Source organism: Pseudophryne corroboree, chromosome 3 (assembly GCF_028390025.1).
Source record: "Pseudophryne corroboree isolate aPseCor3 chromosome 3, aPseCor3.hap2, whole genome shotgun sequence".
NCBI classification, from domain to species: domain Eukaryota; kingdom Metazoa; phylum Chordata; class Amphibia; order Anura; family Myobatrachidae; genus Pseudophryne; species Pseudophryne corroboree.
Genome location: NC_086446.1, coordinates 451158234 through 451182427, shown reverse-complemented (window position 1 = coordinate 451182427; position 24194 = coordinate 451158234). Strand labels below are relative to the sequence as shown.

The following is a 24194-nucleotide window of genomic DNA, read 5'->3' as shown; positions in this document are numbered from 1 at the left end:
GGCTGTTTAACTAGCATGCCCTGATAGCAAAACTGTGGCACGGCATGCTGGGATGTGTAGTTCAACAGTAGCTGCAGGGCTGCTTATTTCCCACCCCTGCTCTACACAGTGTTGGTACAAGACCAACAGTTGCCACAAAGAGGATGCCTGGGAAGACAGAGTGGCTTGAACTTGCTAAGGAGTCACAACAGCAGCATCAAGATCCCCACCAAGCATAACACTGACCCAAATCTTCATACTCCCAATCAATGGGCTATATATTAAAAAAAAAAAAAAAAACTGCAAGAACTCACCCTTTCAAATGTTGCCATTAGCACATGGCAGTGCCCAAGATGTTCTGCAAAGAAAAAGTAAAATAAGAGGTTCTACTATCCATCCAGCTATGGCAACACAGCACTCTTAAGAAAACACCATCTTCAGCACTGCATTAAATGGCTATATCTAGTACCCCCTACAATACCGTATACTTGCATTAAACTTTAGAGACCACTTTACCAGATGGTCTGTGGACCAGAACAGGTCTTCACTCGTTTTACCCTGCCTAGCCTGAATTTGCTACTAGGTTAAGTAAATCATTGTGTGACAAGTATGGATTCCATGACAAGTTTGCGTAATATGACTGGTGCACACTGTACCAAAAGACTTTCAGTATAGCCATCATGCAGTTTTCTAAAATCTAAAGGCCCATACACACTGGGCGATTTTGAGCTGAAAGCAGCTCACTTTTTGTATTTTGAGCTGCTTTCAGCTCAAAACCGTCCAGTGTGTATGCCCGAGCGGTGAGCGCTGATGCGCGCTTCATGAATGGCGGGGTGGACAGCTTTCCATAGCGTCCGGCTATGGAAAACCGCTCACCCCTGCTGACATCGCTGGGCAGCGGGGAAAAGCGCTCAGTGTGTATGCACTGAGCACTTTTCAGCCCAGAAATGTCAGCGATCACCTTAACATTTATAGTACTGTCTGGGGAAAAGCTTAATTGCAATATAACTTTTTTAACACCAGAACAAAGTTGCAAAGTCAGCAATGTACAATTCACTGAAATGCTGGACCTTGCTATCAAGTGAGACAGTTTCTTAAGGTGGGCATAAGCAAGCAGATAAAAAATATCTGTCAGATCGACAGACAAATATTAGATATCTAGAATTGGAAGATTTCAGCATGCCCAACCGACGGATCAGCGCTAATTGGTCATGGCAATACACAGCTGATCTGCCAGATAACTGTAGCGCATATGCCCATCTTTAGATAGTGCTGCATCCATAAATTGTGTGTGTGTAAATTATGTGCGTGTGTGTGTATATAATTTATATCAATACTTCTCCATCTCTCTCTGCCTGTATCTATTTGGCTATCTATGTATATACAAGCAGTCACACTAAACGGCCAAATTTTTATGATCACCGGGTGATTTTATGCAAAGTACTGTTCCATAGATAATGCTAATGTAGGATGTCTGAACCTGCAGAAGAACAGAAAGGTGAAGGTGTGCAGATACTAATGAAGTTCATCACTCAGGAAATAATGGGTACACAATGCAATCTGATGGGCTCTGAACATAGAATAAGAGTTTGTGCTCACAGCAGCAGTACGAGCATTAGCAAAATGGCTGAACTGGTGAATTGTTGTTACAGGGGAAAAGGAGAGGACCAGCAGACAAAAAACTGGGTCTGGGGCGTGACGCCTGTGGTTGTAAATGGTTACTGGATGCAGTGCGGAACGGAGAGCGGACAGACTTGTTCAGTCCCACAGACAGGCAACAGTGCATCAAATTCAACGTCATCTGAATGTGTTCAATTTGTCAAGATACTGTACCTGCTGCTGTTGCTTTCCTAGACAGCTTATGGCTTATTAACTGAACTTCATCTTACATATAGAGCCCTGAAAGTGTACAGTGTAATATGCTTACTTATTTTACTTATCTTGTTCTCCTTATTACTTAACATCTAACATGAGCATAATGTTAAGTCTGACTTGTATGCAAAACAATCCTAGGTAAGATTTTTTTTTTTTTTTTAACTTAGAAATGTTCAATTATTTATTTAGCAATATTTACATTTGCACACTTGTCCCAGAGACACCGCATATTCAGCATGTGTGTTTCTCATAATTTCTTAACAGAATATTAGCAAATGTCTTATTTGTGGGCTGTTCTGATTTACAAAGCTGCACAGCTTATCAGACAAGTGATGTGACCAGGCAAGGAAAGGGCAGTTCCAGAATAGTTTGACCTAGTTTGTTCTGAATATGCAATAAGGCGTATTGTTAGATATGTGGGGAATTCATACTGAATACTAACGTGAGTCGGGGGGACAAGGGAAACAGCCTTTTCAGTCTGCTTTTGGCTTACTATGTCTCACCTTCTCCTTCTTCCACTACTGCTTGGACAACCATTGGATAGATTTCTCGATCCAGGTCAAATGTCAACTGAAATGCAGAGTGATATCAAACATAATTAACACAATCATTTTGAATGGTGTCCTTCACGAGGGAACTTCTACATATAGTAAACATACACATGTTTGCATTAATACTACATTTTACATGTATGCTTTTCTCTTACCTCCTCTTCTCTCCACTCAGACGGGTCCACAGTATGTGACGGAAGACAGAACTGCTGGCTGACCCCTTTCTTAAAGTGCACAGTCTCTGACTGCAGGTTGCTAGACTTAGGAAGGTAACTGAAGAAAAAACATAAAAGTTGGTTCCAGGATGAAGGACCCATAAATAGAACTACACCATAGCCCAGTGCTTCCCAAACTGCTAATCCTATTCTGTTTCAGTAGCAGACTGCTAAAAAACAGAAACTGAAACTGCTCAAGATCACGTGCGGGGGGCCGCCCAGCATGCAAAGTCCCGCCCAGCGAATTTGAGGCTGCCCCCTGCATACGCAGCATGGTTACGTATGCAGCCGCACTGTCACCATTTTTTACTCAGAGCGGCTGCATGTGAAGTCACGCAGCCGCCCTGAAAACGGGCCTGACATGCCTCCGCAACACTGCGGCGACGCCCCCCTGACGGTCGCCGCTGTCAATCACTGCACGGTTGCAATCTTCAGGGATGCTAACGCACTGTGAAGTCCTCAAAAGCACCCTACCAGTACAGGTTTTAAGGATAACCATGGCGGAGCACAGATGGTTAAATCAAATTGACTAAGGAACCAATCCTGGTTATACTTAAAACCAGGACTGTTGAGAGCAGACTTTAGTAACTCTGCCATATCAAATTACTTATTCAGTGAATGGTCAAACTGTTTATAAAAGCTGACCCACATACAAGTAGCAGACACACTACATGTATAATATAAAAGTAAAGGAAGGACAATCTCAAATAATAAATCAAATTACATTATAAAAATAGGAATAATAAAAATAGGAATTTAGGGGCGGTGCACTTAAGGTGGCCGCATTTTAACTGAGCTCTGCTCTACCTCGCTCTATTTGCTGCCATCCGTACAGTTACAGCCTGTTCTACCCCACAATCGATACGGGACTATATACCCTGTAATCAGAGGTGCCTCTAACCGGCTGGTGTACTGTCTGTGAGCCTCTTTCCCCGGAGTCAGGCTCTTAACTGAGCCGCCACGTAGTGTGGGCCTACACCTTCTTCCTCCCTCGCCTGCGCTGAACGCTGTATCCTTCAGCCTTCCCCCACTGCCGGTCTGGATTACTCGTGGGCTCTCACCCCCTGTTGATCCCCTACCTGCCGGGACCGCTGTTGTGGCCGCCTCGGGAAACCTTCGGGCACGGAGCTGGGGACCGTCCTGCCCGCGGTGGACCAACCCTCCTTGGAGAGTCCGTGGTGTCTCTGCTCGCCTCCCCCGGCCGCGGCTGGAGCGATCCCGCTGGTGGCGCCCTGCCTACCCGCCCGGACTCACTACTCCTGTCAGCAATTCCCGGAGTGACGACCCACACATTTCCCTGGCCCCGCGGACTTGCCGTGGACTCTCCTCCCTGTAACTACTGCGGCTTCCGGCTCGTCAACTTCTGGGTGACCACGGACGGCGCCGTGTACTGGGTCTCTGCTGTCCCTGCGCTCCTATATCAACGGGTGCCGTGTGAACGGGGAACGGCGGTACACCCACTCAATGAGAGCCCCTGCCGTGATCTGCTGACTGTCACCCGCCCCTGTAGAGGAACAGTCTCCTGGGACTCACCTTGCTGTGGGCTGTGTCGTGGTCCGTGACTGCCTGAAGTGAAGACTTCCTTCCATGCCTGCTGAGCCCTTGCGGTGCTGCCTGAAGACGCTGTGGTGACTCCTGGTGCCCTCGCAGACCCTGGGAGAGGGGTCCTCCGGTACTAATATTGTCTGTCACCTCCCTTTCATATTAACCTCTCTTCCCTTTTCTACCTTCCCACTCTTGATTCCTTCCCCTCCTATTGTGTTATCCTTGCCCTCCCCCCACTGCCTTCTTTCCTCCCCCAACTTCCTTCTTACCTCCCCAATTTTCCCTTCCCTCTCATAACAGCCCGACCCTGATTCTTGGCCTGACTACATTTGCCGAATTGAACATTTGGACTCTGCTGCACCCTTATTTTTGCTTTGACCTACTACTCGACTGGTCACGGTGCTCGCCTGCATTACCTGCGCTGGCTCTGAATAGCTCTCCATCGAACGCTGCCCTGCTGTCCCCACTGGAATATTTTACAGTATACCCTTATTGGCATTTAATAGCTGTGTATACCAGGATTCTTCCTTTTTTTTTTTTTTTTCTTTTCTTTTTTCTCTTCTCTTTATTTACTGATATATATTTTATTTTATTTACTGTAAATGCAACAGGTCTTCAGTATACACCTGTAGCCACTAGTAGGCTGCGCTTAGGATTACCTTGGAGACAAGTGCAGGTGTCTGATTTGGGCTGCATCTCCACCTATTATGTCTATCGTGTCTCTTACTTGTTGAATATCTATAAGTCTCTCATACTGATATGTGAAGTTCTTATCGCTGTTGTATATAATACCTCCTAGGTCTCAATGTCTGTGCTTTAACCACTACTCAGAATATTGCACAACTGCTCTTGCATACTTACTGTTACATTTCGTTTAGGGTCATTTTCATTTTAGTATTTACTGTTTAACATCTAGGATGTGATTTTATTAACTCTCTGGAGAGCGGTCTCTTTTCTATTTGTTGTATCAATCTCAGATTGGAATTGTTTTCTCTCTTGATATTTTGGAGTTTGGGGTTTTTTTTTTTTTGTCTTTGGGCCTGGTGCATGGACAAGTTTCTTAACAAATCCTTGTCCTCACTCCCGCCCAGAACTACTCGTACCATGGTTAATCCCAAAAAAACGCCAGCGAAGCCTAGCCCCTCCCCACCTTCGCCACAAGATGGCTCCTCCCCTGTACATCCCGCTGGGGAGAGAGGAGGCCCTCATACACCGTCTCCGGACGTGGCATCGGCATTACTCGAGGTGTTGATGCCGAAAATCGAGGAGAAATTTGAACTACTCATGCCTATGATAGATGAGAAATTTCAGAATTTCCTCCCCCGACTTGAGGTTAAATTTGACCAGCTAATGCCCAATATTGACAAAAGGTTAGACAAATTGCAAACGTCTTTAGATTCAGCCTTGACTTCCCTGTCTGACCATTCTAATAGGCTGGGTACACTGGAACAAAGGATTAGCGACGTTGAGGATGACTTACATACCATACAATCGTCCAACACATCTACTATGGCCTCCTACCAAACGCTTGTTGACAAGGTGGATGACTTAGAAAACCGCCACAGGCGGATTAACCTCCGCTTTGTGGGTATCCCTGAACAGGTTAGAGGGTCGGCACTGATAGATTTTATAGGTATACAGCTGGTCGAGGCGCTCAACCTCCATGACGACACGGGGACCCCACGTATCGAAAGGGCTCATCGTCTGGGCCCAGAACGTGAAGGTCCTGATAGGAGGCCCCGCCCAGTCATTGCTAAATTTCTGGACTACCGTGACAAGGAGAGGATCCTGGCTGCTTTTAAACGGAATCGTGACCTGGTCATTGAAGACCACCGGATTCTCATTTTCCAGGACTTCTCCGTCGCGGTGGCCCAGAAACGCAAAGAGTTCTCCCCGCTCTGTAAATTCCTGGTTGATCACAATAAGCGCTTCGCATTGTTGTACCCAGCTAAATTAAAAATCACCGAAAATGGGCAGACATTTATTTTTGACAATCCGACTGAGGCCCGGGCCCACTTGCAGCCAAACCGCCAATCTGGGGAATCACCTGCCTATTCACATTAATGAGCCTTTATGGCTTTCTGGAAAATGAGATGATACGCTCTCCTGACCTTGTGTTACTTGATACATTTGGTCATACTACTAGAATGTTATTTTTACAACTGTTATGATGTTTGTTTTCTATGTTTGGTTCTGCTTACACTTATGTTTACCGCCCTCTGAAGTGAGCTTCAGAGGCCGGAACTATGTTAGTTTGGACGGGAAAAAGTTTGAAAATGTTCTTTTGAAGCTGTCTTTCTTATGGTTATATCCATTGTGTACGGTCTTACTTTATGTATTGGGCCCGGATCCATGCCAATTACACACTCTTGGGGTTCGCCCTGCTTGCTGGGACAGGGGTGACCCCGCGCTTGCTGAATATATCCGCATTTACACACACCCACTGACAGGTATAGGATGACGACCCCTTATCCTGGGCCACACGGCTCTCCCCAACGACTGCCTTGTTCCATCAAAATCACCTCATGGAATGTGGGGGGTCTTAACACTCCAATAAAGCGCAAAAAAGTGACCTCTGCCCTTAAAAAATTTAAACCTGATATTGTTTATATCCAAGAGACGCATTGGAAGAGGGGAGAGGATTCTGCACTACGCGATGGGTGGATAGGTGACTGTTTTTCTGCATCTTACCGTACCAAATCGCGCGGAGTAGCGATCATTTTTGCCCGACACCTTCCCTACACTATTTTGAATACGGACCTGGACCCGGAGGGTCGTTATATCCTCATGGATGTCCAGGTACATGATGCTAAGTTCACTCTGCTCAATCTATATGCCCCTAATATTGAACAGCCGGCCTTTTACCAACGTATCTCGCAACTTCTTCATAGTAGAAGCAATCATGAACTCATAATAGGCGGTGATTTTAATACGATCGCGGACCCTTTGGTTGACAAATGCCCAACCCCGATGAACCGAACGGCCCCTCAATGGTGTCAGATTTCTCGATTACTAGTGGATCATTCATTAGTTGACCCATGGAGGCTGCTTAATCCTACTGACAGGTCTTACACGTTTCATTCGGCGGTCCATGGGTCCTTCTCTCGCATAGATTGCATACTGCTGTCCACGCCACTACTCTCGGACACTACGGATGCCCAGGTGGGGGACATTGCTGTCTCTGACCATGCACCGGTGTCGGTTACGCTCTGTGCCCGCTCCATGGGCTCACGCCCTCTCTTCTGGCGATTCCCCTCATACCTTTTTCACTCTGAACAGTTTAAACGGTTTCTCAGATTGAAGTGGGCGGAGTTCTCGGACGATAACTTGGAACACTGGGATAACCCTATTTTGTTTTGGGAAACGTCCAAGGTGGTGATGAGGGGGCACATTATGTCATATGTAGCGCATAGAAATCGAGTGAACAAGACGCAACATGATGACCTATTACACGCGATGCGAACACGCTTGGCAGAGTATATCTCAAACCCTAACTCCCTCTCCCACGACGCATACATTGCCTCCCGCCGCTTGTATGACACCTTTTTAATAGCGCAAGCTCAACAGAAACTGGACTACACTACACAAAAATATTTTCGTTGGGGAAACAAAACAGGGACTTTGCTGGCAAACATGACCAAAAGCTTCAAGCGACGTGGCCATATTCCTACAATACATGACAGTCGCACTGATGTCTTACACACTAAAACTGTGGACATTGTGCAGACATTCCAGGACTATTTTCGCCAGCTTTACACACCGACACCACATGATCCGGCATTGTCGGCTAAACTTTTAGACGAGGCAAATCTCCCTTGTATAACACCCCTGCAGCGGGAAGACTTAGAGAGAGCGATCACAGAAGAGGAGATTGCTAAAGCCATCTCTTCTATGCATCTAAACAAGGCGCCGGGACCGGATGGCTACTCCATAGAATATTATAAACTCCTGCATCACGATGCTATTCCAGCATTACACACCCTATACAACCATATTCAATCAGAGTCCCCTCTATACCCCACTTTCAATCAGGCTTTCACAACCCTTATACCAAAACCTAATAAAGATCACTCTCTACCATCCTCCTACCGACCCATTACACTTTTGAACGTTGACTTCAAAATCTTGGCTAAGATAATGGCGGACAGGCTCCAATCCTTCTTAGCGACTATGCTCACGGACCACCAACTAGGCTTCACCAGGGGCAGACACTCGGTGAAGGGGATTCGCACTGCCATAGCTGCGGTTGTGGCGGCGAGTCTCCAGACTGATACTCCAAATATGCTCTTGAGCCTAGATGCGACTAAAGCATTTGATATGGTCTCTTGGCCCTATCTATACGATATTTTAGAGAGGAGGGGTTTTGGACAGACATTCCAATCCTTAATAAAATTTTTCTATACACATCCGTACACTTCATTACTGATTAATAGTACTAAGGGAGATAATATTGAGCTTACTAGAGGGACAAGGCAGGGTTGCCCCCTTTCGCCCTTGCTTTTCAATTTGGCATTAGACCCCATGTTGCGGGTGCTACAAAATTGGTCCCAATTCAGAGGCATTAGCATTGGCATGGAAGAGGTAAAGATATCGGCATTTGCCGATGACGTCCTCTTATTTTTGTCAGAACCAAAGAGGGCCCTGGGGCCGCTGATGGAACGTGTCAGAGAGTTTGGGCGGGTATCGGGGTTCGAGGTCAACTTTGAAAAGTCCACAGCCCTATATCTAAAACCAAGCTATGCACGCCCGGCTTGGTTCCGGGAGACCCCAGTTAGTTGGGCAACCAAAGCAATTACTTATCTAGGGGTACAGATCCCAAAAAACTTGAACAACTTGTACAGTCTTAATCTGAAGCAAATTGTGCGCAGTATGAGGGATGATACAGAGCGTTGGAGACACCTAAAAATTTCGTATTTGGGCAGAGTGAACTTGGTGAAAATGATTCTATTTCCTAGACTTTTATATCCACTACAATCACTCCCTATTTTATTGTCTAGGAGTGCTATGACAGAAATTAATAAAATTATGCGTACCTTCATTTGGAACGGTAAGCGGGCACGGATCAGCTTGGCGAAACTGCAGCAGCGCCGACACAATGGAGGTGTGAATCTCCCTAATATATCAGAATATAGCCATGCCTCACATTTACGCTATCTGAGAGATTGGCTACACAGGGAAAATATGTACTCCAATACGACCCTGGAATCCGCCTTCTTAAATGGTGGTAGTATTGTCTCTTTCCTGCATTTACATGACGAAGAGATACCCACTTCGGTTCGCACGAATCCACTGCTGATGTCCACTCGGAGAGTTTGGCACATCATACGGCGTAAATGCTCTTTAAACCCATATGTGTCCCTTTTCCTCCCCCTAGTTCGCAATACCCGTTTTCAAGATGGAAATGCAAGCCACCCTTTCACTCTCTGGGAAAGGCACGGCATTACTTCTATACACCAAATCACAAATGGCGAGTCGCGAAAACCACTCACATTCGCGCAAGCGGTGACACTCTTTCCAATATTAAATAAGTTTCCCTTAGCGTACCTACAAGCCCAACATTATGTGGCTGTTGCTTCTAGATTACTATCCCCACAGGACTATGATAACCCGTTAGACAAGTTATTAAGGAATGGGAACCCCTCTTCCAAGGCAATCTCCATCCATTATTCATTCTTACACACGCCCCAACAATATGATGACATGACAACGGGAATGGCACAGTGGAGAGATTACTTTCCGTCCCTCACTATGACAAAATTGTTGAGATCCTTCGAGCTATCCATCAAATTAATACCCGCTGCATCCTATGTCGAACTCTTTTTAAATATCTGGCATAGAACGTATTTGTCCCCACACCGTAGACACCTGATGGGCTTGTTAGAAGATTCTTCATGCCCTAGATGTGGTACACAACGGGCTGAGCTGCTCCACTGTCTATGGGGATGCCCCATAATTCGGAGATTCTGGGTCCAGATATGGAGATACGTTACCCAACACCTAGTTAACTATCTACCACTTACCCCTGAATGGGCAATATTTGGTATACTACCGGAGGGTACTAGGGTGGCACAGGGTGTTAAAAAATTGTTAATGATAATCTCTGCAGCAGCTAAAAAATGTATCTTACAGATGTGGATACAACCGTCGGCCCCGCCAATGTCACTTTTCTTAGGGAAGACCTTTCACATCTTTAGAATGGAATGGCTGGAGGCCTCTTTACAAAAGGAAAGGTTTACTATGAAATTTTTTGAGACATGGGAAAGCTATATAGAAACCCTGTCCCGCCCATTAAAGGAACAGGTGTGGAGATGTTTTCACAACACCCTATGGTACGAAACTAGAGTTTATGGACAGGACCCCCCAATTTCACTTGATACTTAGGGAGAGAGCAGACGCAGATGTTGATGCGGGCATGGATCCGGGCTCGCACTGATTGTCTTAAACACCTGAAAGAACCTTTATTGTGCTCTTAATATGTATCTTAGCTCTCATATTGGTTCACACTGCTGCTTTATTTTTATTTTTTTTATTGCTTGATAGACAAATGTTTCTGTTATATTTTTCACTGACTGTATACTATGATGTACTCTATTGTGAATTTTCCATTATGCTTCAAATAAAAATTATGTTTTAAAAAAAAATAAATAGGAATTTAATACCTACCAGTAATTCCTTTTCTCGTAGTCCGTAGAGGATACTGGAATGAAATTAGTACCGTGGGGTATAGATCGGGTCCATTAGAGCCTGGCACTTTAAGAAATCATTAATGTGTGCTGGCTCCTCCCCTCTATGCCCTTCCTAGCAGACTCAGTCTAGGAAACTGTGGGGGTCATTCCGACCCATTCGCACGCAGCAGTTCTTTGCTGCGGTGCGAACAGGTCGGATCTGCGCATGTGCGTCGTTGCCCGGTGACGTCTCTCTCCGGGCAGCGGCTAGAACAAAGAAGAAAGTGATCGCTAGCGCGATCACAAGAAGAGCGACAGTGAGGAGGTGTTCCGGGGCGTCTACTCACCGTTTTCCAGGCATGGAGATTCGAACGCAGGCGTGTCCTGGCGCTTGGAGGGCAGATGTCTGTCGTCAATCCCTGGATTCGTTGCACAGGCTAAGTAGGTCTGACCCTGGTCTTGTTTTGCAGGAAACTTTTTTAGCATAGTAGGGCTGCACAAGCGATCGCAGCCCTGCTATGCTAAAATACACTCCCCCATAGGCGGCGTCCAGTTGATCGCACGAGCAGCAAAAAGTTGCTACGTGCGATCAACTCGGAATGACCACCTGTGCCCGAGGAGACGGACATACTTTGAGAGAAGGATATATACATAAACAGCGGTGAGGCAACGAACCAACACACAATCGTATTAAAGGATAGCAGCGCTAACAAGAACAGAAGATAGCAACGCTAACTATAACAAAAGATAGCAACGCTAACTATGAAAAAGGATAGCAATGCTAACCCAACATGGAACAGGGACAGCAACAGCAGACCCAACCAAGAACACTTACAACCATGTAAGCAGGAATACGAAGCACTGAGGCGGGTGCCCAGTATCCGCCATGGACTACGAGAAAAGGAATTACTGGTACGTATTAAATTCCTATTTTCTCTAAAGTCCTAGTGGATACTGAGATGACATTAGTACCACAGGGAAGTCCCAAAGCTCCCAAAATGGGTGGAAGAGTGCTGAGACCCATGCAAAACCCCTTGACCAAACTTAAGGTCATCTGAGGCCAAGGTGTCGAACCTGTAGAACTTTATGAATGTTCGAACCAGACCAAGTAGCTGCACGGCACAACTGTAAGGCCGAGATGCCCCGGGCAGCCGCCCAGGAAGAACCAACTGACCTAGGGGAGTGGGCCTGGATAGAACTCGAAAGCGGCAATGCTGCTGAAGAATAGGCTAGTTGAATGGTCAACCTGAGCCAACGAGCGATGGACTGCTTAGAAGCAGGATGACCAATTTCGGCAGTGTCATAAAAGGACAAAAAGTGAGTCAGATTTCCTGTGATGAGCTATCCTTTTTACGTTAATTTTCAAAGCCCTCACAACGTCTAAGGACTTTGAAGCAATTGATCTCCGACTGGAGAAAAGTCAAGACCACATTTAGATCCCACGGAGAAGTGGGAGGTACAAAGGGTGGTTGAATATGAAGAACACCCTTCAGGAATGTTTGTACTTCCTGCAATACTGCAAGTTGTTTCTGGAAGAAGATGGAGAGAGCAGACATCTGGACTTTGATGGAGCCTAACCGTAGGCCCATATCCACGCCTGATTGCAGGAAGAGTAGAAAACGACCAAGTCGAAACTCCACAGGAGAATATTTTCTATCCTCACACCAAGAAACACATTTCTTCCAGACACGGTGGTAATGTTTTGACGTAACCACCTTCCGAGCCTGGACCATAATGGAAATAATCTTGGAGGGGAGACCTTTTCTGGCTAGAATCTCCCGCTCAACTTCCAAGCCATCAAACGTAGCCGCTGTAAGTCTCGATAGATGAATGGTCCTTGCTGAAGAAAGTCCTTGAGTAGCGGCAAAGGCCAGGGTTCCTCCAAAGACATGGTCAGGAGGTCTGCATACCAGGCCTGTCGAGGCCAATCCGGGGCAATAAGAATTGCCTGAATGCTTTCCCTTTTGAGTCTTTTTAGAACTCTGGGAATGAGAGGGATTGGAGGAAACAGGTATACAAACGGTTAAGTCCACGGCACCATCAGAGCGTCGACTGCTGCAGCCTGCAGATCCCTTGTTCTGGAAAAGTAACGACTGAGCTTCTTGTTGAGATGAGAAGCCATCAGGTTCATCTGCGGACAGCCCCACTGGTGCATCAGTTGTTGAAACACCGGAGGATGAAGGCCCCATTCTCCTGGATGGAGGTCATGCCTGCTGAGGAAGTCCACTTCCCAATTGTCCACGCCTGGAATGAATATGGCTGAGATGGCCCTTGCATTGGCCTCCGCCCTGAGGAATATCTCACCTCTCCCATTGCGGCCCTGCTTCTTGTTCCTCCCTGTCGGTTTATGTACGCCACCGCTGTGGCGTTGTCCGACTGCACCTGGATGGCTTGATTCCGGAGAAGAGAGGAGGCCTGCAGAAGAGCATTGTAAATTGCCCTGAATTAGAGTACATTTATCGGGAGTGCAGATTCCTGACTCGACCACTTCCCCTGGAACTAGCCCCCCAACCACGGAGGCTGGCATCCGTTGTTAGTAGTATCCATGACTGGGTACTGAAACTCCGACCCTCCACAAGGTGAGGGACTTGTAGCCACCATAACAGGGAAATCCTTGCTTTTGGCGACAGAGTTACACTCTGGTGCATATGTAGGCGAGACCCCAACCTTTTGTATGAAACCTTCCATACTGGATTGCCTCGTAGGATGCTACCATCTTGCCCAGTAAGCGAATGCAAAGATGAACTGAGATCCTGCGGGGCCTGAGCACCGAGCGGACCATAGCATGGATAGTCAAGGTCTTGTCCATTGGAAGGAACACCTTCTGCGACACTGTGTCCAGTATCATTCCCAGGAACTGAATTCGTTGTGACGATTCCAGGTGAGACTTCCGGAAATATAGTATCCACCCATGATCCATAAGTAGGCGAGTCGTCAAGTCTATGCTGTGTAGCAGACGTTCCCTGGATACCGCCTTTAATCAGGAGATCGTCCAAGTAGTGGACTATGTTTACTCCCATTCTGCGTAATTGCAGCATCATCTCCGCCATAACTTTTGTAAATACCCTTGGAGCTGTGGAGAGAGCAAAGGGTCAGGCCTGAAACTGGAAGTGGTTGTCCAGTATAGTGAATCGGAGGTAAGTCTGATGAGGAAGCCATATGGGAATGTGTAGGTAAGCATCCTTGACATCCAGGGATACTAGGAATTCCCCCTCCTCCAGACTGGAGACCACCGCCCACAGGGATTCCATCTGAATTTGAACACTCGTAGATATGGGTTCAAAGATTTTAGGTACAAGATGGGCCGTACCGAACCGTCTGGTTTCGGTACAACAAATAGACTGGAGTAAAAACTCCGGTTGTGCAACGGAGGAGGCACTGGGACAACAAACCCTGTTTGTAGCAGTTTTTGAATGGCATCTTGCAAGGTAACTCTTTGTATGGGTGAAGCTGGTAAGCCTGACTTGAAGAATCTGAGAGGTGGGAGATTTTGGAACACTAACCTGTAGCCCTGGGATAACATCATCGACCGAGGAGTCCTGATGTAGCAGAAATATTTTAGGCGAGCTCCCACCAGTAGGTCCCCCAGCCATTGCGCTACCCATCATGCGGAAGGCTTTGGAGAGGCTGCGTTGGCGCTCATCTCCTGTAAACGAGTGGCCGCTGGTTTGTGAGGTTTTCCTGCCTTTCCTCTAGCAGCATTGGAGGAACCCTTTGTCTAGCCCTTTAATCTGGCACCCCGAAAGGACTGCTGAGAGGAACCAGGGTAATTAGGTCCAGTCGGCGGAGCTATGGACGTTAAATAGGGGAACTTACCAGCCGTAGCTTGGGAGATCCTGTTGTTTAGAGAGACCGCGTAGGATCTCAGCTCCTGTGTCAGTCACCGAATAAGGTCTCACTTGTAAAGGGTAGGATCTCTACTCCTTTTTCAGAGTCAGTGACTGCTGTCCACTGATGCAGCCATAAACTACTGCGTGCTGACCCTGCCCTAATTGTAGAGCGTGCACAAATTATATGTGTCTCTTGGGATTAGAACCAGTGCCCCAGTGTGTGTTGCATTGGTACTTTAAATACTATGCTATTTAGCCTATTTTGTTCATTCACTCATAAAAGTAGCAGAACCCTGTATATGCTGCAGGAGGGTGACCATTTTGGGGGTAATTCCAAGTTGATCGCAGCAGAATTTTTTTAAGCAATTGGGCAAAACCATGTGCACTGTAGGGGAGGCAGATATAACATGTGCAGAAAGAGTTAGATTTGGGTGGGTTATTTTGTTTCTGTGCAGGGTAAATACTGGCTGCTTTATTTTTACACTGCAAATTAGATTGCAGATTGAACACACCCCACCCAAATCGAACTCTCTCTGCACATGTTATATCTGCCTCCCCTGCCGTGCACGTGGTTTTGCCCAATTGCTAAAAAAAATCCTGCTGCGATCAACTTGGAATTACCCCCTTTGTCCTGACACAGTAACAAAACCTGTGAGTAAAGCACCTGACCATGTAGCGATGGCTCCTGTTACCCAACCACTTGCTAAAATGTGGTTACCTGAGCAACTCCCACAGCTGTATAAGCGATTTGAGAGTACACTCAATTTTTTGGTCAGCAGTCTTTCAGGTTGTCATCTTCTGTGACAACCTGGAAACAGAAGTACTCTATGCATCTACATTCACCTCCCCTCCTACCAGATCTGGCCTCTCCCCTGAGTCAGATTGGAGGCGCTTTTGTGGAATAAGATGGGAGTTGAGATGTTGGGCCGTGGTCTGATAAATTATCAGAAAATCAGCCATAGACTTCTTAAGTCCTGCATCACTTGACTGGGCGCAGCCAGCTCAGTTTGGAAACATTAATGGAGTCCAGCCACACTGGCTCCTGTGTACTGCCCCACCCCTCCCCTCACACTAGTGTTCCCCCTGTTCCCACATTTTCCATCTGTTTGGAATGTGGAATTTTGTGTCAGGATTAACCCATGGATGTTTAAAAAGCGTGTTTTAAACCTGGAATGTGGCAGTATATTTTGGCTTTATTGGAAAAGCATTTCTTGTGTCGTATTTTTCTCCATATCAGGGGTATTGAAGATCTCCTTAATAGAGAATAAGAGATCTTCCACACTCAGACATACCCCTATTGCTTTTTTGGGAAGGGGATGAAGTCCCCTTTGTAGGGCCTTAGTACACACAGAGACTAAATCCCCTTGTTAAGGATTTAATACACATAGTTTTAGCTGCACCCTGCTACATCCCTCCGGCATCGATTAAGAGCTTTTCAGGGTACTGGATAGGCAGCGCTTCCCTGCAGACAGCGTTTGTTGATGCAGGGAGAATGTCAGAGCCTGCTGGTCCCGCTCTCAGTGAAGCCCCGCCCCTTCAATGGCGCGCGGTCTTCCCACACTTTTTTTTATACTGGCAAGTCTCTTATTTCCCACGAAAACAGTGTAAAAACGAGTTTTATGGTAAGAACTTACCTTTGTTAAAACTCTTCCTGCGAGGTACACTGGGATCCACAAGGATTGGACAATGGGGTGTAGAGTTGGATCTTGATCCGAGGCACCAACAGGCTCAAAGCTTTGACTGTTCCCAGAATGCACAGCGCCGCCTCCTATATCACCCTGCCTCCCAGCACAGGAGCTCAGTTTTTAGTTAACCAGCCCAATGCAGTAGCAGGAAAAGGGACGACAACGGTTAGTAGCCACATACACCACACTCTCACGACAGGAGAAGTGTCAGCGGCTAATGCCATACCAACCCAAAGGAAGCTAAGTGAGTCAGGGTGGGCGCCTTGTGGAGCCCAGTGTACCTCGCAGAAAGAGTTTTAACAAAGGTAAGTTCTTACCATAAAACTCGTTTTCTGCTGCGGGGTACACTGGGCTCCACAAAGATTGGACAATGGGGATGTCCTAAAGCAGTTCCTTATGGGAGGGGACGCACTGTAGCGGGCACAAGAACCCGGCGTCCAAAAGAAGCAACCTGGGAAGCGGCAGTATCGAAGGCATAGAACCTTATGAACGTGTTCCCGGAGTGCCACGTAGCCGTCTTGCACAATTGATCAAGGGTCGCACCACGTTGGGCCGCCCAAGAAGGTACAACAGACCGAGTAGAATGGGCCGTAATGTGAGCAGGAGCTGACAGACCAGCCTGTACATAAGCATGTGCAATCACCATTCTAATCCATCTGGTCAGGGTCTGCTTGTGAGCAGGCCAGCCACATTTGTGAAATCCAAACAAAATAAAGAGAGAATCAGATTTTCGAATAGAAGCAGTTCTCTTCACATAGATACAGAGAGCCCGTACCACATCCATTTGGGAGACAAATCAGGAGAGACAAAGGCCACAACCACAATCTCCTGATTAAGGTGGAACGAAGAAACCCTCTTAGGTAAATATCCGGGACGAGTCCTAAGAACCACCCGGTCACGGTGAAAAATCAGATATGGGGAACTACAAGACAAGGCGCCCAGATCCGACACTCTTCTAGCAGAGGCAATAGCCAGCAAGAACACCACCTTAAGGGAAAGTCACTTAAGGTCAGCTGAACCAAGAGGTTCAAATGGAGGCTCCTGCAACGCCTCCAAAACCACCGACAAGTCCCAAGGAGCCACAGGCGGGACATAGGGAGGTTGGATACGCAACACACCGTGAGTGAAAGTATGAACATCAGGTAAAGTCGCAATTTTTCTCTGAAACCACACCAACAAGGCAGAAATATGAACCTTGAGGGAGGCGAGACGCAGGCCTAAATCTAGGCCTTGCTGCAGAAAAGACAAAAGTTTGGCTGTACTAAACTTGGAAGCGTCATAATTGTTAGATGCGCACCAAACAAAGTAGGAATGCCAGACCCTAGGATAAAGCCGAGCAGAAGCCGGTTTTCGGGCCCGCAACATAGTTTTAATGACCTCTTCGGAAAAAAACCCTTAGCCCTCAAGACGGAAGCTTCAAGAGCCACCCCGTCAAAGACAACCGGGCTAGGTCCTGGTAGACACAGAGGCCCTGAACGAGGAGGTCTGGGCGTTGTGGAAATAGAATTGGACGCTATGACGATAGGCCTTGCAGGTCTGAGTACCAGTGCCGTCTGGGCCACGCTGGAGCTATGAGAAGCAGAATTCCTTTTTCTTGCTTGAACTTCCGAATTACCCTGGGCAGGAGTGACACCGGAGGGAACACGTACGGCAGCCAAAACCTCCACGATACTGCCAGCGCATCGACGAATGCTGCTTGAGGATCCCTTGTCCTTGCTCCGAAGACCAGAACCTTGTGATTGTGTCGAGACGCCATCAGATCTACGTCTGGAAGGCCCCACCTTTCCACTAGGAGTTGAAACACTTCTGGATGTAGGCCCCACTCGCCGGCATGCACGTCCTGACGACTGAGAAAGTCCGCTTCCCAATTCAGGACTCCCGGAATGAATACTGCTGATATGGCCGGTAGATGGCGTTCTGCCCACTGTAGAATCCTTCATTGCTAAGCGGCTTCGAGTGCCACCTTGATGATTTTTGTAAGCCACTGTGGTGGCGTTGTCCGACTGTACTTGCACAGGACGGTTCTGAATTAAATGCTGGGCTAGGTTCAAGGCATTGAAGACCGCCCGCAACTCCAGAATATTGATCGAGAGGAGGGACTCCTCCTTGGTCCACCGCCCCTGAAGGGAGTGTTGCTCCAGCACCGCGCCCCAACCTCTTAGACTGGCATCTGTCGTCAACGGGACCCAGTCGGATATCAAGAACGGACGGCACCTGCACAGATGTTGGTCCCGGAGCCACCAGAGCAGCGACAGACGGACCTACGGAGTCCATGAGATCATTTGAGACCTGATCCGGTGAGGCAGGCCGTCCCACTTGGCTAGAATCAGCCTCTGGAGAGGGCGAGAATGAAATTGAGCGTACTCCACCATGTCGAAAGCTGACACCATGAGGCCCAGCACCTGCATTGCCGAATGTATCAACACTTGCGGACGAGATAGGAAGCAACTAATCCTGTCCTGAAGTTTCAGGACTTTCTCCTGAGACAGGAACAACCGCTGGTTGTGAGTGTCCAATAGTGCTCCCAGATGCACCATGCTCTGAGCAGGGATCAGGGATGACTTCTTCCAGTTGATGAGCCACCCGTGGGCTTGTAGAAATCGGACCGTCATATCCAGATGACGCAGGAGAAGATCTGGGGAATTTGCCAGGATTAACAAGTCGTCCATATACGGCAGTATCCTGACCCCTTGACGACGGAGTACCACCGTCATCACCGCCATTACTTTGGTGAAGACTCGCGGAGCCGTTGTTAAACCAAAAGGTAATGCCCGAAACTGGTAATGGATGTTGCCAATAGCAAATCTCAGGTATTGTTGATATGACACTGCTATAGGAATAAGCAGGTAAGCACCCTGTATGTCCAGGGAGACCATGTAGTCCCCAGGTTCCAAGGCCAGGACTATAGAGCGAAGGGTTTCCATACCGAACTTGGAAATCTTCACAAACCCGTTCAATGCCTTGAGGTTGAGGATGGGCCGGGAGGACCCATTCGGTTTCGGGACTAGAAACTGCGGAGAATAGTACCCCCTGCCCCTCTGAACAAGGGGCACCTGTACTACAACGCCTGTATCCAGGAGGGTCTGTACCACCGAATGCAGAGTGTTTGCCTTTGTCTGGTCCAACGGGACGTCTGGCTGGCAAAATCGATGAGGGGGTCGGTTTTTGAAGGCTATGGCGTAACCTCGAGTGACGACTTCCCGTACCCAGGCATCTGAAGTGGGGCGGGGGGGAGGCCCGCCCCGTCATGCAGCAGGGTTATCGGTCTCGGCAGCTGGCTGACGGGCAGCCTAAGCTCTTTTGGGCTTCGGCTTACCAGGTTTGGAAGTACGGGCCTCCTTATGGTACGCCTGACCTTTTGCTTTACCTGAAGGACGAAAGGGGCGAAAGGACGTACCTTTAACCTTCGACACAGAAGGAGCGGTATTAGGCAGACAGGCAGTTTTGGCAGTAGCCAAGTCAGCCACTATCTTATTTAAGTCCTCCCCCAAACAGAATATCTCCCTTGAGTCCAAATCCACAGACCAGGATCTCAGCCACAATATCCGGCGAGCCAGGACTGACGTAGTAGAGGCCTTGGCTGCTAGGATACCGGCATCAGGAGCCGCCTCTTTAATAGATCGAGAAGCTGTGACAATATATGACAAGCATTGTCTAGCATGGTCAGAAGAGATTTCAGCTTCTAACTCCAAGGCCCATGCTTCAATAGCCTCTGCAGCCCATGTAGCTGCAATAGTGGGCCGCACCCGTAAGGGTGTAAATTGCTTTCAGACAACCCTCCACACGTTAATCCGTTGGCTCTTATAGAGACGTGACGGTAGTGACAGGTAGAGCTGAGGAAACCACCATCCAAGCCACATGCGAGTCCACTGGAGGTGTTTCCCAATTTTTAGACAGCTCTGGCGCGAGGGGATAGCAAGCCAGCATCTTTTTTTTGAGGCACAAACTTCGTACCCGGGTTTTCCCAAGGTTCCCGATGTATATCCACTAGGTGGTCAGAGTGAGGTAAAACTTGTTTAACCACCTTCTGATGCTTGAACCTATCTGGTTTCTTAGGAGGGACGGATGGCTCGGGATCATCCGTAATCTGCAGAATTAACTTAATAGCCTCCAAAAGATCAGGAACATCCACATGTGAACTACCCTCCCCATCAGCCGTATCTGAGTCAGAACCTGAGGGGTCAGTATATGTGCCGTCTTCATCAGACGAGGTGTCAGTGATAGCAGTGGATTGTGAGGAGATAAGCGCTCGCTTAGAGGACCTCTTGGACTTAGGCGAGCGTTGGTCAGACTTTTTAGTAGTCAAGGACTGGTTCAACTTCTTTAATTGAGCAGATAAATCGTCCGCCCACGGCGGGTTAGCTGCAGGGACCACATACGGTTGTACCGGCATTGGGGGTCCCATCGGGGGTGTCAGTTTATGAACTAGCATATGCAGAAGCGTGGAAAAAGCGGCCTATTTTCCCCCGTTGCCACCGTCCCACTGGGGGGCAAGGAGCCCCTAGAACCAGAGCCCAAAGCTGCTATATTTTCCTCATAGGTATCTGTGGCTTCAGCAACACCGGCAGTGTGTTCAGCCCCAGAACAGCTACCCTCAGAAGCAGACATGATATAACTTGCAGTATGAGGTAACACAGTACAATTATCAGCAGCACGATATCTCTAAACCCAAACCCCTGCGCAGTGTAGTCAGCACTAGCAGATATATGGTGACTAAATCACAGAGAAAAATACGTAATACAGTATATCTTTGTGAAAATCCTATATAAGATAAGATAACACCTGACGCACCAAGCCCCCTCAGGTTATGGAATATAGGGATAGCACGTTGAGTGAAAGACACGAAATGGACACCACTCAGCTATCAAAGTGGGAACACTTGCAAGAAATGGCGCCCTGGGGCTGGGGGAGGGGCTTCAGGTCTAAGCCTTATCCCCACTGCTGGCAAAACCACCGGGTACTGTGGGCGATATAAGAATTGGTTTAGAGAGAAAACCTGACCTGCGCCCATGCCCTGGTGATCTAGTGGGATCGCCTGTACTGCCACAGTGTCCACCGCCAGCGCGTGCAGCCCGCCTCCCACTGACCGCGCCGGATCGCGATAAAGACCGGGACCCGCAAGCGGGACCCACTTACCACCTCCCGAAGTGCGGCCACGCGATCCTGGAGAGCCCCAGCCGTGTGTGTCTAACGTGGAGAAAACCGGAGCCTCCGCTGTAGGTACCCGGCAACCAGGGCTCAGGAGTGTACAGCGCCGCTGGGGAGAGCTGGAGCTGCAGCAGTGAATGTCACAAGACATTTACCACCGCTGCTGCCCTTGAAGTCTTCACTTTTTACTTCATAAAAAGCTTTCCTTAGGGCTGCTTGGAGCAGCCCCTCTGTTCACTGCCTGCTTACTGCAGCACCAACTTACAAAACTGAGCTCCTGTGCAGGGAGGCGGGGTGATATAGGAGGCGGCGCTGTGCATTCTGGGAACAGTCAAAGCTTTGAGCCTGTTGGTGCCTCTGATCAAGATCCTACTCTACACCCCATTGTCCAATCCTTGTGATAAAGGTGCCTGGAGCGGCGAAACGCGTAAGGGAACACTGCTCTTGACCATTGGATGTCATTTAAATCAGCCCCATCGGACCTCAGATCCAGGACCTACCCATCTATATGCAATTGGTGAACCAGGATCCCGATTCCAGTTTGGTCTTACAAGGAAAATTTCCAGGATTCATCTACTAACGGAACACAGCATGTTGGACATTCAAGTGTCAATTCAAACGGACTGTGAACCAGAATCCACTTCCACAGGTTAAGACCCGGATCCGGATCCATGCATCGGAACACTTGATGGGTAACTGATCACATTGGTCCTGGTAAAAATCAGACCTTGTGTCCAAATATTATCATATGGACCTTGTTTGCTTCAATAAGGTTTTCGTTGAGGAGCTTATTATACATCCATGAATTGGTCTATGAGCATTTTTTATTTCTTATATGAATTTTATTGATATTTGATATATCAGTCTGTTTTAAATGAATAAATTTACACATTATTAGCACCAGTTGTATTAGCGCTGTAATCTATTCTTTTTCCATATTCTTTGTATAGGAGATTGACTATCTCCAATTTACAGCAGCTAGGAGGAACCACTCATTTCTGCGCCTGTCCATTATATACTTGCTATATAATTTTTTTGCTTCCAATCCTTGTGGAGCCCAGTGTACCCCGCAGCAGAAACCCACTTTTCTGCACCAGCAGTAGTGTGCGTACTGTGTACACATGCTGTGTACTGCTTTTCCTGAGACCCAGCTGCCCTTTTGTGGAGCCGTGTGTCTCAGTAGCCTTATGCCGCCATTGTAACCGGTGACCCGCTAACCAGAACGCTGGCTGTGTACTAACCACTCTTCAGCTCTGTTAGGGGTGGCGGAATGCTGCAGGAGTGTACGCTCGCAGCTGCAGGCTTGCGAATCGTTCCCTCAGGACTGTGTCCTGTCAACGGGGATCGGAACCATTAACCCTATAAGAGGTTGGTACCGTCCTCCCCCCTAAGTGCCTCGAAGCAGGCTGGCTGTTGTCAATCAGCCTGCCTGGAAATAACAAACAGAAAGTAAATTGAAGAAAAAAAAATCTCTGGAGCGCGAGAGGATGTGACCGGCTCCTTCGGGCACATTTTGTAAACGGAGTCTGCAGGAGGGGCATAGAGCGGAGGAGCAAGCACACACACACACACTGAAGAATTTAAAGTGCCAAGGCTCCAAAGGACCCATCCATACTCCAATGGTACTAAGGACCATCCCAGTATCCCCTAGGACGTCAGAGAAAATGGCCATGACACGACTGCGATCCTGCAATGCTCCCCTCTCCAGCGCTGTGTCGCCACCCCTCCGACACCTGTCAATCATGATGCGAACGCATCCTTCTGAAACGCATCATGCTAGCCCGCGCATGTGCACTGTGGCCACTGCAAATGTGCAGACAGTCAAAAATCGTCTGTTTGCGATTTTTGGCTGTCTGCGACAGGGTCTGAATAAAGACCCGTAACGCAGAATCTATGGCTTATTGAGTCTTATCCACTACTACAAAATAAACAGCTCAAGGTGTTAAACCCAGAGCTTTGCCTGCTCCGCAAACACAGCAGGTAATTGAATCTGCGCAGTACTATTTTTATTTTTTGGCCAAACTGTGTTAGTCAATATCATGTTTTAATATTAAAGAGGATTCTACTTTTTTTACTATTTGAGATTGCACTTCCTTTCCTTTGTACTTTTGTTTTTTTCGAAGGAAGCTGCACTTCAATACAAATATTGAGAACCATGTGCAGCATTAATTTCTATTTGTTATTACACTACATGTGATTTGTATAGACAATACTTAAGAAATTACCTGCTAGACAATGTATAAACTGCTTAAATAAGAATTACTTGCTTATATATGTAAAGAATACAGCTTGTCCCTTTATCGGCACATATAACAATTCACCAGGTTATTCAACAAGAAACCCATACAGTTGCTGTGTAACAACATATCCCAGCAAGTCCTCCTACAGTTTTACTATTAGGGCATGCCAAAACTGTGGCAAGGCATGCTGACATGTGCAGTTCCACAACAACGGAAGGGCTACACATTAAATATCCCTGATCTAGTCATAGGGGTTTATATTAAATTCTAAAACCCGGCGCTTCCGCTCGTGTTTATGCTCAACATTTAAAAAGGGCAATGCTTTACTAGCAGTGTTTTTTTTTTTGTAAAATCATTGCCCTTTTAAATTTCGGGCATAAACACTATTGGAAGTGCCAGGTTGTAGAATCCATCACTTGGTAAATAAACCTCTTGGAGCGGATTTCAAATGTTTTTACCCG

At 47.5% G+C, this 24194-nt stretch overlaps 1 protein-coding gene across 10 annotated transcripts in view; it reads right to left on the bottom strand.

Moving 5' to 3' along the window:
- Positions 1–24194, bottom strand: part of RNF157 (ring finger protein 157) — a 120812-nt gene that overhangs the window by 42613 nt on the left and 54005 nt on the right. For all 10 annotated transcript variants that reach the window (XM_063960544.1, XM_063960542.1, XM_063960546.1 and 7 more), the window contains 3 exons: positions 2561–2678; positions 2358–2424; positions 294–337 (listed from right to left, as the gene is read on the bottom strand). In XM_063960544.1, the coding sequence (XP_063816614.1) occupies positions 294–337; positions 2358–2424; positions 2561–2678 (229 nt within the window). The remainder of the gene's footprint in view (positions 1–293; positions 338–2357; positions 2425–2560; positions 2679–24194) is intronic.